The sequence below is a fragment of the Solanum verrucosum genome, unplaced genomic scaffold (genome assembly GCF_900185275.1).
Source record: "Solanum verrucosum unplaced genomic scaffold, falcon-dt-bn FXZP01000210.1, whole genome shotgun sequence".
NCBI lineage: Eukaryota > Viridiplantae > Streptophyta > Magnoliopsida > Solanales > Solanaceae > Solanum > Solanum verrucosum.
This window is the reverse complement of record NW_026020045.1, coordinates 4,238,611-4,253,576: the sequence shown is the minus strand read 5'-3', so window position 1 is coordinate 4,253,576 and position 14,966 is coordinate 4,238,611. Positions and strand designations below refer to the sequence as shown.

The 14,966-nt window shown below is 33.6% G+C and overlaps 1 protein-coding gene across 4 annotated transcripts; it reads left to right on the top strand.

The window, feature by feature from the left end:
- The first annotated feature begins 1,707 nt into the window (after positions 1-1,707).
- LOC125821767 (uncharacterized) lies at positions 1,708-9,777 on the top strand. Of its 4 annotated transcripts, none has more exons than XM_049501145.1 (3): positions 1,708-2,094; positions 8,010-8,152; positions 8,907-9,766. In XM_049501145.1, exons 1-3 carry the CDS (start codon positions 1,872-1,874, stop codon positions 9,582-9,584), a joined length of 1,044 nt encoding a protein of 347 aa, XP_049357102.1. In that variant the 5' UTR covers positions 1,708-1,871; the 3' UTR covers positions 9,585-9,766. The 4 variants fall into 4 exon arrangements, with proteins under 4 accessions (XP_049357102.1, XP_049357101.1, XP_049357103.1 ...); XM_049501144.1 differs by having other exon boundaries at positions 1,715-2,094; positions 8,904-9,769; XM_049501146.1 differs by having other exon boundaries at positions 1,752-2,094; positions 8,015-8,152; positions 8,904-9,777.
- Positions 9,778-14,966: the final 5,189 nt, after the last annotated feature.

Sequence of the window (14,966 nt, the reverse complement as noted above, 5' to 3'; positions counted from 1 at the left end):
TGTAAAGCCTCTAGGTGCTGACTTGGTAATAGAAGCTTAGGAAAAGGTTACAGATATCCACACCAAGTTATTGGACAAAAAAAGTATGTAGATCTCAAGGTCAAGGACTTGGTATTTCAGGTCGATGGGAATGTTATGTTGAAAGTATCACCCATGAAATGAGTGATGAGGTTTGTCAAGAAGAGTAAGCTTAGTCCTCGATATATCAGTCAATTTTAAGGTTCTTGAAGGGGTGGATATGGTAGCTCACAAATTGACATTGCCACCTTACTTGTATGGAGTCCATCCATTGTTCCACATATACGTGCTAAAGAGATACCATGGGGATGGAGAGTACATCATCAAATGGGATTTACATTGTGTTAAATAAGGACCTTCAGTACGAGGAAGAATCAGTTTCTATTCTTGATGGTGATGTCCGAAAGTTGAGAACAAAGGAAATCGGGTTGGTGAAGGTTCAATGGAAACATCATCTAGATGAAAAAGCCAATAGGGAAACCGAGAGAGATATGGGGGATAAGTACCCTCATTTGTTTGAGGATTCAGGTGCTACTTTCTTCTTGACTTAGCTTATCTTTTCTTGTTGGATCGTTCGGGAATGAATGCTGGGTAAATTGGTATCTAGTGTAACGACCCTTTTCATCGTTATCGATGAACTAATTGTGAAAGAAATCGGGCGAGAATATTTTTGGAGTAAAGAGTTAAAAGTTTCACGCTAGGCTAAACTTGGATGAAATCTGAGTGAGGTAAAGTCTAGGGAAACCTGGGGAAGGGATTGGACAAAACGTCTAGGTAGAGTTTGTTTTCATTGTTGCTAAGACGTTAAGGAGTCCATAAAATTCTCGGAAGTAGATTCTGGTGAGTCCGATATCGAACTTGGTGAAGGGATTGGTGTGGTACGTCAAAGTTTGAAGAAGTGTTGTGAAATAGGCTAACTTGAGAGGATTTGTGAGTTTTTGTCTTGTGCTCTCTTTTTCTCTTATGAGGTTGTGAAATAATCTCATCAAGGGGAGTTACTATGTGTTGTACTCTTTTTCTCTTACGAGGTTTTATTCCACTAGATTTTCTTTTTAAGATCTATAATGAGACAATTAAAATGCGTATATTTGAATATGTGTACTCCTTTTTCTTTACTAGAATTTTTCAACTGTATTTTTTCTAGTAAGATTTAAACGAGGCACATTATCTATAAAATAAACATTCAATGGGAGTGTTATAAAATATATTTATAATATAGTAAATATTTATTTTTATATGTTTTCTTGGAGAAAAGTTAAAAATTCTAGCTTTTGGACCAAATTAGGAGATTTTTCTTTATTGTAATAAAATAAATAACTCAAAAGAAATAAGTACTCTCTTACTCCCTTATTTTTGTTTTAGTTTAATAATTATTTTATAACAAAAGAGATGAAATTTGTTTGAGAAGGAAAAAAGCTCTACATTACTTGTGTTGTGTTTTATAAAGTGAATAAAAAAAAAAAATCTGATTGTGGGGCCCACCCAATTCATGGATGATCCGATCCACCCACCCACCCACCCACCCACCCATCCCAGAAAAACCCAAAATGATGACGATCATATCATACTATAATTTTCACCTCAAACCCTTTCGTTGATCATCAAATCAAATCCCCTCTTTATCAATTCGGTTAACAATAAGCATATTCTTCCCAAGTCCTAAAAATTTCTTGCTCGCTCTCTCGTTCTGTCATTTTCTTGTCTTTGTCCTCTCCCTCTACATATCCCCTTTTCCATCTTTTCATTGTTAACGTCCTGACTATCTCCAAGAACCCATTTCAGTTCCACTCGAAATATACCAAAAAAGTGGAGAGGAAAAGGTCAATTTTTTTTCATTTTCTTGCTCTCAAATCATGGATCTTTGGTCTGTACATGTTAAGAACACCAATCTGCTATTCAGAAATTCAATTTCTGACAAGCACTTTGTTTCTGGCTATTTGAAAAATGTCAGAGTTGAAAATTGGAAGGTGTTTGAGATCAGAGTTCCTAAAAGACGGGCTTTTTCTGGTTCTGGGTATCACTCTTTACTGGTTAAAGCTATGGGTAAGAAGAACTCCGACAATTCCTCTTCTTCAGGTATTTCTATTTAAAGTTCATGTCTTCTTCTTTTCTTAAATGTATCAGCTTCTTCATTACTATTCCTTTTAATTTTGTATTATGGTGTCATTGCTTGAAAATTAAGTGAACTTGTAATGAGAAATATGATGTGCATTTGGGTTACTAAAGATTCCACTTTTATTTGTCACTTTCTAATTTCCTTTGCCTTCATTTTCGTTTTATCTGTTAAACTGGCAGATTCTCTTGTAGTTCAAGACTTTTGGATTTGGACTTGGACATTTGTGGTTAGATTAATAAATGATTTCCTCCTTATATTGTTGGTTCACCTGTTTTAATACAAGCACTTGTTGATTGATGTGATGATCGGTTTCTAATTGTTGTGGTGGTTCAGCAAAAAACTGTGTTTTACTTGCAAGAATAATGAGAATTTTAGAAACAAATTGTTTTTGTTACATTATATGCTAGAATTTGATGTGAGAATCATGATGAACCTTTTGCTTTCAACTCTTTCTTGGAAAAAGTTGTGAAAAGAAACATGGAGGAAGTGTGTCGAATTTATACTCTGGAAAAGGAAAATGACTGCGGGGACATTACTTGAGAACATATTTGAGCCAGCTAGCTTGTATCTGGGGCTGGAGAAGAAATGAGACTTCTTTTATCATAGAAGAGGCATACACCACCAACTTTTACAGGACTATTCATTAGAAAATTTAAAAATGTATAAGAACTCTTTTTCTTTTCTTTGTAATTTTTGTGAAAAGCCAAGAATTTGATGTGAAAGATTGGATGAGCCATTTGCTATTGATTCCCCCTTCGGAAACATTCTGAAAGGAAACATAGTGGAAGTGTTTTCGAATCTCTCTGGAAAAGAAAACAATCTTTATAAATATCTCTGAGTCAGTGTTGTGGAAGGTGATTGCCTCGTCGCCAATGGCAAGAGGCAAGGCAACCCTTCATTGCCTATTAGCTATGTGATGCCACCATCTTCAAAATGCGATGCCATGGGGACAGTGATGAGAAAGATGTCACCTTTTGTATTTTCTTAACAAAAAAGGCGACCAATTTTGGGTTTTTAAATGTTAAAGGTAATTTTGTGGTTATCTTTCCAAATTTGTGCAGTTGCACTCTTAGACTGTGACTGACTCCAACCAATCGACTTGACTAGACTTCTCAGGCGACGAGCCAATCTTTTCCGGCGACGAGACCAATACGTATTTCTTCTTTTCTTCTTCTAATTTCTTCTATTTTTCTTCTTCAGATTTTTTCTTCCTCTGTTTATTTTTCCTTCTTTTTCTTCACACTTTAGAGTCACTTCTACCTTTGATTTTTTCTCACTGATTTGACTTTTGTTCCCTTTTTTTCTCATTCAGGTTCTAGACTTTGTATCTACTATCTATTTTGAATTGAAATATTTGCTAAATGTTATTGTTAGTGAGTTTTTGATTATTTATATATGCAATTAAATATTTTAATTTTTTGGTGTTAATTGGTGTTGCACTTCTAAAAGGTGAGCCGCTCGCCTCACCTTGTGGCGAGGCAAACCCTCGTCGCCTTTCTCCGTCCAAAACACTGCCCTAAGACAGTGAACTTATATCTAGGGTTGAGAAAAATGGGACTACTATTATCATTGTAAGAGGCACTAGCTGAGAACTTTATTAATAACAAAAAACATTGTTCGTTCAGTTGTAAACTTCCTGCTATGAATTCACCTTTTCTTTTATCGATGATTGTGGTGTCCGGGCCAGCTTGCGTTTACCTTGACTAATTTATGAGATACCTGCCATCTTCCACTAGCAACAGGTAACTCTCATCCCAAGGTTAGGACAAATAAGAAGAATCACCAAGTGTTTTTTTCTCTGTTGGGATTTGAACTTGAGACTTCATGGCTCTCAAGTCTCAACCACTTCATTGGCTACTAGGTCTCATACCCTTGGGTGCTATGAATTTGCCTTCTTATCAAATGCATATCATCAATAATCAGCACAAATGCTTATCTAGCACCACATAGACCACAGATCTCAACTTCCCCACCTTCTCATGGGAGAAAGTAATTAAACCTAGTTAGCGTAAATTTGGATCACATGGAGTATTGCTTTTATGTAATTTGTTTGAGACATTTGGGTATGCAAATATGATTAAGTGCTTGGCTTCTATTTTCCACGTGTTCTGCTCTTGCGCTTGAATGTTATGAGTTGGTTGCTTTTTAATGAATGCTAATGTCATGGAAGTAAATTCAATTTGAGGCCTTGTATTGACAAGACCTAGTAGTAGGTTGATAATGTCTCAATTGGGTTGTATGATGTTAGCTCTAGGTATGGGGTCTTATTGAAGCACTTTATTTCATTTGATTTACTCATGCTTATTCCAAAGCATTGTTATTTTTAGGATCCGGATCCATTATTGATTCAGTGGAAACTATTGTTGCTTATTCTCCAGCTAAGGGTCTTATAGGAGGTTGAGAAAAACATGTACCAATTACCAAAACCACGTTTTAATTAGGTACATATCTCTTTGTGCCATAGTACCTTAATAAGGAATATGCAGATTTTAGTTTGTAACAAAATTCTATTTCTTAAATCAATAAGAACGTAGCTCTATTTATCAGAACCTGTACCAGGAAAATGCAGCATATGTACAATTTTTGGAACTCTCAGCATCCCATATAATGCAGGGAGCTTAGGAAATCTTAATTGTCTATGACATATACATTCAGTCCTTTACACCAAAGAGCAAACAAATGCAGACATTTGTATCTGATTCTATGAACAGGTTTGGCCTTCTCTTCAAAACATCTCGTGTTTCTCTTCCACCAAATAACCCAAATATTGCTAGCTGGAATGGTAGGCAACAATCTTTTGATCTCTCTGTTAATTTTTCTTCCTTGGAAGCTTAATAACAACTCCTTAACTGTCTTAGGCATCAGCAGCAGATTCGCTAAATGCTTAGAACCAAATTCCAGATCTGTCTTATTGTTTTGCAGTGGATCAGAACGCAGTTGATATCTTCTGCCTCTGATTCACACACAAAACACCTACTATGATCTGAAATATCTTTTTTTGTGAATCAGATTGAGTCAAGCAGGTACTTTTTTTTCTTCTTCTTGTGATTGTATGAAAGCAGGCTTGACTAGTTTGGGATTGAGACATAGTTGCTGTTATTATTATTAGATTTATAGGAGACCTGGCTAAAGAGTGGACTTCAGACATAATTGAGAGATTATTTTGTATTGGAGTGCGGTGGGATAAAGTATCAAACACCTGTTGTCTGATGACTTACTGGATGTTTCAGTTGCCTATAAGTAGGTAGATAAACTGAGGTCTATCATGATTAGTATTGAAAACTGAGAAGAGCAAATCTAAAGCAATGATAGGTTAAGGCAATCTAAAAGGAGGCTACAGACAATTGGAACGTTGTCATTGAACCTAGGTTGCTAAACCATTTACAGTATCTGAGAAGTAATGAGTCATTCAAGCATCTCTCGTTAAAGCCTCGTGTAAAAGTTGTGTAGCTGGTTCTCAGAGACCCATTGTGAGGCTGCTTGTCGCATCAGAATGATGTTTCCATGTTTTATTGCACTGAGAGAAAACTTTTTGTACATGTCTTGTATTCGATAGCTTTACCATCTTTTTTGAATAAAATAGCATTTACTAATCAAATTTTTAGATGGACAAAGCAGCACAAATGGTAGCACTACTAAATCTATGGAAAGCATGTGAAGAAGGTATCACTCCCTTTGTGCCAATGTTGGCCTACCCTGCTGACTTGGCTGCCAAACTAGAACATATCTGTGGCGTCTTATTGGTCTTAGGTGTTGATGGGAAGGTGCCCTTATAACCCCTAGTGGCATCCAGTGCAAGAAATCTTGAATTACCCCGCCTTGGCTTTCTGATTGGTCACTTGGTCTTGACTTGGACCCTTCCATGTTACCATCTATTAAAATATTGGGTTGGTTAGATAGGGTTTATGTGTTGGTCTTGGGTTAGACTTAGCAAATTTATGTTCATTTATGATAGAACATTGTAGTTTTTTTTTTTTTGAAACTAGAACATTGTAGTTTTTATTCACGAAGTTTTCATGTGTTGATTACGGATCCACCTATTTAATGTTTTGATGGATGCACTGTCTTGTTTGTAATTGTTTATGTTGCTCAACAGAATTTCCTCTCCGTTTACTTTGTGAGTCCCATTCAATATCTAGACATAAGTCCATAACGTATTTATAAGACCAAGTGTGAACATTGATTCTCCTTCTAGCCACCATTCAAAGCAATATTTAAGGTAAAATTACTAAGTCATACAACATTAAGAGTCTTTTTAATGATTCACTTGGCTTGTGCCTTTTTGCTGTCTAATTTATTCCTCAGCTAACCTTAATGATGACTTGGCTACAAGCTTTGGTTAAACTTTAAACAACTTTTCTGTCCAAAATCTATTTGATGTAAACACAGAAAATATTTTTTAGACCACAATGCCGTTTTCCATTAAAGAATTGATTACTCTTATTTAGTCAAAGATAATTTCATATTGTTTCTCTTAGTTATCTAAGTTTTTCTAGTTAGGGTATTTTGTAATGGAGCAGCATAGAATTTTAAACAACAGGATATAATTTTATCCCGTATTATGATTTTTTTTTTTCTCATGAGGGATTGCCTTTTTTCAGCGAGCAAGCACTAGCTTGTTCTCAAACTTCAACACTAAATCACCTGACTCAGTGAATGCTAGGATAAATAAAATCTTGTTGAATGAAGTATAACGACGACATGCTGGTGACCTATCACTCTATCAGTTATCACAAAATAAAGTTTTCAGGCTTTTGCAGTAGGCATGAATAGTACCAACATATTGTGTGAATGGAATATTGGCAGATTAATTTGGATAATCTGTTGTACTCAATTATACTTTTCGTTATACAATTTTCATTCATGCTTAGATGATCATTGGTTGGTACAACAGATGTAATGATGATGGTATTGGATTAACCAATAAACATCATTCTAGGATTATTTTTTGAGTGGTTGTAGTAAGTGCCAATGCACCAATTTATTAATGGTGGTGCTATGCTTTCACATAATTGATTTTGGATAAACAAATGCTTACACTTCTCTCAAAACTTGATTTTGGATAAACAATAAAACTTCACTTCATATTTCCGAATCTCATAATAAAAAATAAGAATTTCATTTTTTAGGAAATCATAATAGAGTTTATAGTAAATGTTATATAATATAAAAAAATTATTCACACTTAATTGGTTATAAAAATGTGATTACACTAGTGGCCATTTTCCTTAATGGGATCTAATATCAGCTTGAGAGGTGAAAAGGTTTGCTAGGAAAAATAGATCTATGACTCAGTGTTTTCCAATTCTCTCTATTGTCAGTTTGGTAGATTGATGTAACAGTTGATAGAATATTGTATGTAACTTCTCTGGTTTTGGTAGAATGATGGATTCACAATACACCAATCTCTCGTATGACCTGAAACTACGTTTTTTTTATCAAACAAAGAGAGGAGGAGGGGTGAAGAAGAGATACAAGGGAAGGGGGAAGGAGGGAAGAAGAAAACAAGGGGAGAGAGGGGGGGGGGGGGGGGTGGAGGAGGGAAGAAGAATTACAAGGGGAAGGGGGTGGGAAGGAAGGAGTGATTAATAGTGTCCATTTTTCGCAATTCACGTTCATATGCCATTATGATTCTCTCATAATGATTAATGATAACTTGATCAGTCGTGGACACAATGACACACCTTGCACTTGAGCAAGTGTGTACATGTCAAGGTATAGCTGATATTTCTTCCTTCTCCTACAGTGATGGGTTGTTAGATTGTAAATTTTTTTCCTAATTGATGCTTCTCATAGTGTTTTATGAATACATAGATTTAATAGCATCTTGATTAGGCATAACTTGTTCCTTTCTCTAATGTGGATTATACTGAAGGGAAGGGCCCAGAAGAAGATAACTTAAAAGGAAGCAACCCATCTTCTGAAAACGATAGCTCAAAGGATACTGGATCTCCGAAATCTCATCAGAAGCCCTTGGACTGGAGGGAATTCCGAGCATCTCTTTACATTCAGGAGCTGGTATGGTTTATGGATTACTTTCGCAAGTGTGTAAATCATCTTATAAACTAATAAGTCACCTCACTTTCCTTTTCGCATGATGATATTGCATGTTGATAATCATCTTTTAATGTGTGTCAATGACATGATTCACCATGTTTTCCTGTTTGAGGCATTGTTGATCAACTCTAGGATACTTCCACAACAACACACCCAGGTGTAATCCCACAAGTGGGGTCTGGGGACAGTACCTCTGAGTTCCTAAAATTTTGTCTTCCGTGTACGAATGGCGTAACAGTTTGCTTAGAATGCACAGTTTTTTTTTTTTTTTTGATAACCATGGCGTCCAAGCCAGCTTGTGCACACCTCGACTAATTTTATGGGGTACTTGCTACTCCACCAGCACAGGTAAAGGATAACTCTGTCCACCATGGCTTGGACAAATGGTAGGAAATCACCTAGTATATTTTCCTTTGCCACTGTTGCTGTTTGTGATTTGTTCAACAAAGTAAACATGTGGGAATGAGTTATAGGTCCTATCTAGGATAAACTTTTTAGTTCCTGTGATTTTCTTCCCTAGGACTCACTTGATATCATTCTTTTAAAGAGTGCCTATGTGCTTGTATTCTTCTGAGCATATCATTTAGGCATTTATCTATTTTTCTTTTTGTTTTATATATCTAAATCTTCTCTCTCGGAGCTTGTCAAATCATAATTTAAATATACTAAAACATGCGTTTAAAGAATAGGGTTTCTTCTAAAACTCTTACAGCAGGCAGCAAATGCAGTCTCTGACACTCAAAAGCAAGAGGGAACAAGTTTTGGTCCCAAAGCTCTTCCCTTGAAGTGGGCGCATCCAATTTCAGCACCTGAGAATGGCTGTGTTCTTGTTGCCACTGAAAAGCTCGACGGAGTTCATACGTTTGAAAGAAAAGTAATTTTCCTCCTCAGATCTGGAAACAGGCACCCGCAAGAGGGTCCATTTGGTGTAGTCATAAACCGGCCACTAGGCAAAAAGATCATAGACATGAAACCCACAAATGTTGACCTGGCAACAACCTTTGCTGATTGTTCGTTGCACTTTGGTGGGCCCCTTGAGGCAAGTATGTTTTTACTAAGAACAGGGGCTGGTTCAGGGCTACCTAGGTTTGAAGAAGTGATTCCTGGCGTGTGTTTTGGAGCTCGAAACAGTTTGGAAGAAGCATCTGCATTGGTAAACAAAGGGGTGCTTAAATCTCATGATTTCAGATTCTTTGTTGGCTATGCGGGGTGGCAGCTTGACCAGTTGAGGGAAGAGATTGAATCTGGCTATTGGTATATTGCGTCTTGTAGTGCAAATCTGATATTTGCAGGTTCGCAAATTTCGTCATCAGAGAGTTTGTGGGGAGAAATATTACAGTTGATGGGTGGTCAGTATTCGGAAGTAAGTCGGAAGCCTAAGCAAGACATATAGCTTCTCAATGGTCACTTTACTGTCAAACCGAACACATTCAGTTTGTGTGAAGTCAAATGTACATATGGTGGCACAGGTCCCTAATCTAGTAGAGTAATCGTTTTCCATTTCTGCATCTCTTAGACCTTGGTAATAAGTTAGTATATGATAAATGTATGTAAAAGATAATGTTTGGAGGATCCTAGAATGATTAATTTAACCTGGCATTGCTTCTCTATTTCTTGTTTTGGTTTGTTTTTGTGCAAACATGTTTTGGTTCATGTTGTAGGCATCCCTCCATCCCTCAACAACCTCCCTCTCTCCACAAAGAGTAGTACTCTATTTCAATGAATGTATAATATTGAGTATCAAGTATATATATATATATATACAAAAAATTTGGGTATGCGAATGTGAGCTGAGAAGTGATTTTGATAAGTAACATGTTTACCTTCTACTCAAGATTTGCTTTTTCCCTTTCTAATTTTCTTGTCCATTTTTTCCTTACACTATGGATATTATATTTATATATAAGTTACTCCTATATACTCCCTCCGTCCCATAATATAACTCATCTTTTCCATTTGCACTTGCATTAAGAAATAAGGTAATTTTACCCTTATGCCCTTATTTAATATTTGTTATGACAACTTTGTAATATATGATGAAATGTTAGATTTCAAAAATATAAATGCATTTGGATGACTATTTAAATTTTACTTTTTGGAGCCAAATTTTTTCACCAATTGATCCAAAAAAAAATTAAAAATCAAGTTTTTCCCACATCAATTTTCCTATATATTTTGTGTAAAATGTTTTTTTAAATATTTTTATATATAAATTCTTAATGCAAACATGACAACATCACAAAATATTCAAATTTCATTACTTCAAATTGATCTAAATTTTCTTGTTGAATCTGATGTTATTGATAATGAAATTAGACAACAAATGAATTTTAGTTCTAGTTCGACAAATCATTTATTTTTTTTATTTAAATAGTGCATAACTCTTTTATTTGGATCTTGATTTTTCTCAATTTGGCCTTCACATGTTTTGGTTGAGTCTTCTGTTTTTACATCCTTTGAACTTTTTAAATGTCATCTTCCTTGATAAAATTTGTTGAAGTTTCAACTTTCAAGATTATTTTGAATTTTTTTTCATCTTTTATTTTTAGTTTGTTTGTTGATATTTTTTTTCAAAATCAGATTTTATAGAATAAGTAGTGAATAAAGAAAGTAATTAATTAATGAATGAAGTACTCTCCCAATGAAATTAATTACTTGTAGATTTCCTAGGTTAGTCAAAGTAAATACATTTTCAAGATTAATTAATTAATCAATTAAGGGTATAATGGGTAAAATATGGTAATTTATGCATAAATTTTATAAAATGACATATATTGTGGTCCAACTATTTTTAGAAAGGGGTGACTTATAATATGGGACGGAGGGAGTAGTAAACTAGTTAATCAAATCGCATTTCGCACGGTCATATTTTCTATATTTAATTGATATAAAAAATTTAAGAAATTGCAATACTAATATATATATATTATACGAAAAAATCAAATAGAAAATAACAATAAAAGAAAAAAAACAGTAGAATTAAATTAGTTTCAAGAAAAAAAAAGTAGAGAATTATAAGTTTTCCTTCGACAATACAAAGACATATTTCTTTATGCACCAATTTATATATGTTGCTATCTCAATTTTTGGTGTTTTAAATTATTTATATTATTTTAGTAATAATATCCTGTATGTAATACTATTTACGTCTATAAATTTACTTAACTACTCCCTTCGTCCCATTTTATGTGGCACCATTTCCTTTTTGGTCAATCCCAAAAAGAATGTCACATTTCCTTAAATGGTAAGTATTTAAAGGTACAATTCCTCTTTTACCCTTGTTGGTCCCACTTAATCTTAAAGATAGTACTCCAATACATTTATAAGGAGAGAGAAAAGTGAGTCTACTTTTTAATATGACTATTTTTTGAAGGGACAATTTGATAAACATTTCAAAGTCTTCATTTATTTCTTAAACTCCGTGCTTGGTCAAATATTGCCACATAAAATGGAACGGAAGGAGTATTTAAATTTAGAGTTCATGTAATTTCTCTTACTTATAATTTAACTTTTTCACAACTATTACTTTAAAATCTGAGCATATTAATTAGTGTAATTGATAAAATTAATAGCCTAAACTTTTTTTATATATCTACACAAAACTTTCATATGAAAAGGATAAAAATTGTAATTCTAAATTCAAGAAAGAAAGCAGAAGTTATATTCAATTCACACATTTACTAATTAATTAATATTTCATTAAAAAATACATTAAAAATTAAAAACAATAAATACACAAGAGAGCTCAAATACAATTTTGTATAGAAACTGAATAATTGATGTAATTCAAACACTACATAAATATGAAGAAGTTAAAAGTGAATATTAATGATTTCATAAATCAATATGTGGATGAGTTTTGATTTTCAATAAACAATATGAAAAGCTTAGACAATAAATGATAATAATTGTGACTTTTATTCTTATACTAGCGGGGCATGGCCCGTGCCAAAAGACTCTCACAAGTAATCTTTAGTTAAAAAAATAATAATAATAGTGACAATAACAAAAATTGGTACAAGTTTACAGGTCTCAATGAATTATATAATGTAGCATAGTAGGTATTATTAAGAGTTGTTTCTTATTATGATAATTCTGGCTGGATTAAACAGAGAACAACTTTCCGTAGAATGAGTGTAAAAGACTTGGAGAGCTAAGTTAAAAAAATACCACATCCTATTGCAAGAAAACTCAAAATTATATGCCATCGTCACACTTCATCTGGCTTCAAGCCATGAGCATAACCCAAGTATTTCTTGTGCAGAGACTGATTCAAGTGAGATTTACCAAAAAAGGAGGTAAAGTCAATTTACAAACGACAACAAAATGTACAAATGAAAAAACACAATATTACCAAAATATGAGCACATGAGTGTCTTTTTTTAAAGATAAAAATTATATTAGAAAGTTATCTCATTCTAATTATATTCAAGTTGTTGATCTAGAAATAAAGAAAAAATAAGCAAAATTATCTGAGGATAATTTATTTCAGATTTGATCTGAGAAAGCAAAAAGTATTTCAGTAGATTCAAAGCCACACCAAAAGATAGTTATGCAGCATGCCAATACTTGATATATCTTGAAATAGAAAACTTCCCAACACATTCAGTTCAACATCCACATATCACAACAAATAATATGTTCATACACGAAGCTAAAACAAATATAAAGCTTTATACATGCTTTATAATTCATCTACAATTGAACCTGTCAAGCTTATATTTCATCTGACTATTTCTAAGAAAAGTAGTAAATGAATGTAGTATGTAAAGATTACCATTATAGACAACAACCAAATTAATCATAAAGTAGAAATACTAACAAATTGTTTGTGCAAGTAAGACTCCCAAATTGAAGAGAGGCTCTGCTCATTTTTGGGTAAAAAGAATTGTTTGTTTTTCAAAAAGTATAAAAAAAAAAGAAGAAAAATTACTTGGAATTAATGCACTACATATTCTAGAACTACTCATGTATGGATCAGTAACATCTAATTTAGATTAAAATTAGAGGATGCTCACATATACATAGAAGTGCAACCACACTTGAGAGGTAGAACTTGTTTTAGTGTCGAGATATGTTGAAACCTGCTAACTCAAATGAAAAAGTACAAACAACTGATCCCAATAATATCACAGGCAAGTAACTGTTATGTCATTTGGTATAGAGTAACAAAGTAGTGGCTCTTGAACAAAGAAGAAATTAGCCAAATCATAAATCCACAATCTCAGTGTTGGGTACAGAGATCGTCGTAGATATGGAAGTTCAGCAAAATTTGAAAGGGCATGTGTTTTTAGAAGCAATACACATGATTATTGCCTAATAGGAGAATGATAAAGGAATTTAATCACAAATGAAATAGTCCACCATTTATAGTATAATCCACGTAATATCTAGTACAACTTCTCTTTGTAGTGTTCACACATCCCTTCCTCAATAGATAAACAATTCTTGTGCTTGTTTACATCGTCATTCTTGTAGTGACAACTCTAATTGAATGAAACACAGAATTTCTCAGGGAAATAGGTCTAAGAGAATTACAATTGACTTATTACAACATATCGTATCCATAGTTCGAAAGAAAGTTCAAGTTTGCAATATTTCTACCATCCATAAGAAAACCTCACTCTTGATTTGGTTATTAGCCAAGCACAATGCAACTCATTCATATACATAGAATGATTCAAGTAAAATCTACGAAAAAAGAAGATCAAGTCAATTTACGAATGCCAGTTCAGCATCCACGTATGACAAAACAATTTGTTCATACACAAAATAGAAATAAATATATGCTTTCCATTGGATTTTTAATTTATCTACAATTACTTGAAACCTCTTTCCACTTATTCCTGGCATTGGGTAGAAACCGTGAGTATAGCTACTGAGATAATCATTTATCATCAACATTTGATCAAGGTCAATAATTTTCTATATTTCCATTCTTTATGTAACTTAAATTACTACGCCTTCCAACTTTTTTTCCCTTATGCTAGCGCAGAAGTTCTGTAAAGTGTAAAGCATGTATCAATAACCATCTTGGTCAAATAACTATTAAGAATCTATGAAAAATGTGAAAATGTATTAAAATAAATGTGTTAAATTACCAACACCAACGACACAGTGCAATAACTTAATTATACATTTAGAACCTATTCAAAGCAGCACCGAAGATAATCACAATGAGTGCAACTTACTTGAAATGCTTTCCGAACCATTCAGACATGTCTTGGTTAGTCACATCAGCTAATTTTATACCCATTTCCACATAATTCTCTCTTAACCAATTTCCAAAAGTAAAAGTTGATGAGTGTCTGTGAAGTCACAAAGTGGACACCATGTAATACTCCTATTTTTCTACTCCCAGAGACGAAAAAAATTGATTCAAGTTGCACCTATTTTTAATACAAAAGAAGATTAGAAAGAAGAAAAGATTCAAAAGCACAAAAAAGCAGATAATGTGTTGAGAATTACATATTCCTAAGAAATTATGAAAAAGAATCCTACAAAACTTATTCCAAGCAAATGAGAGTTGCCTATCTCCATATTACCTGAAAGCAAAAAAAAAAAATCATGTTGGATTGGCGAGGAGTGTCGACGCAAGAGACATATTAAAATTGAAATTACTTATCTTTTAGTGCTTTTGCAATTAAACTATCGCTTTAAATGTATTTTCTGCAAAGTACTCATTAAATGAGTTTCTCTCAGCATCAATGCATTCATTGGGACAACTTCTACATATAACAATAAAGTGTTATCCACTCTATTTGCATAACTTTCT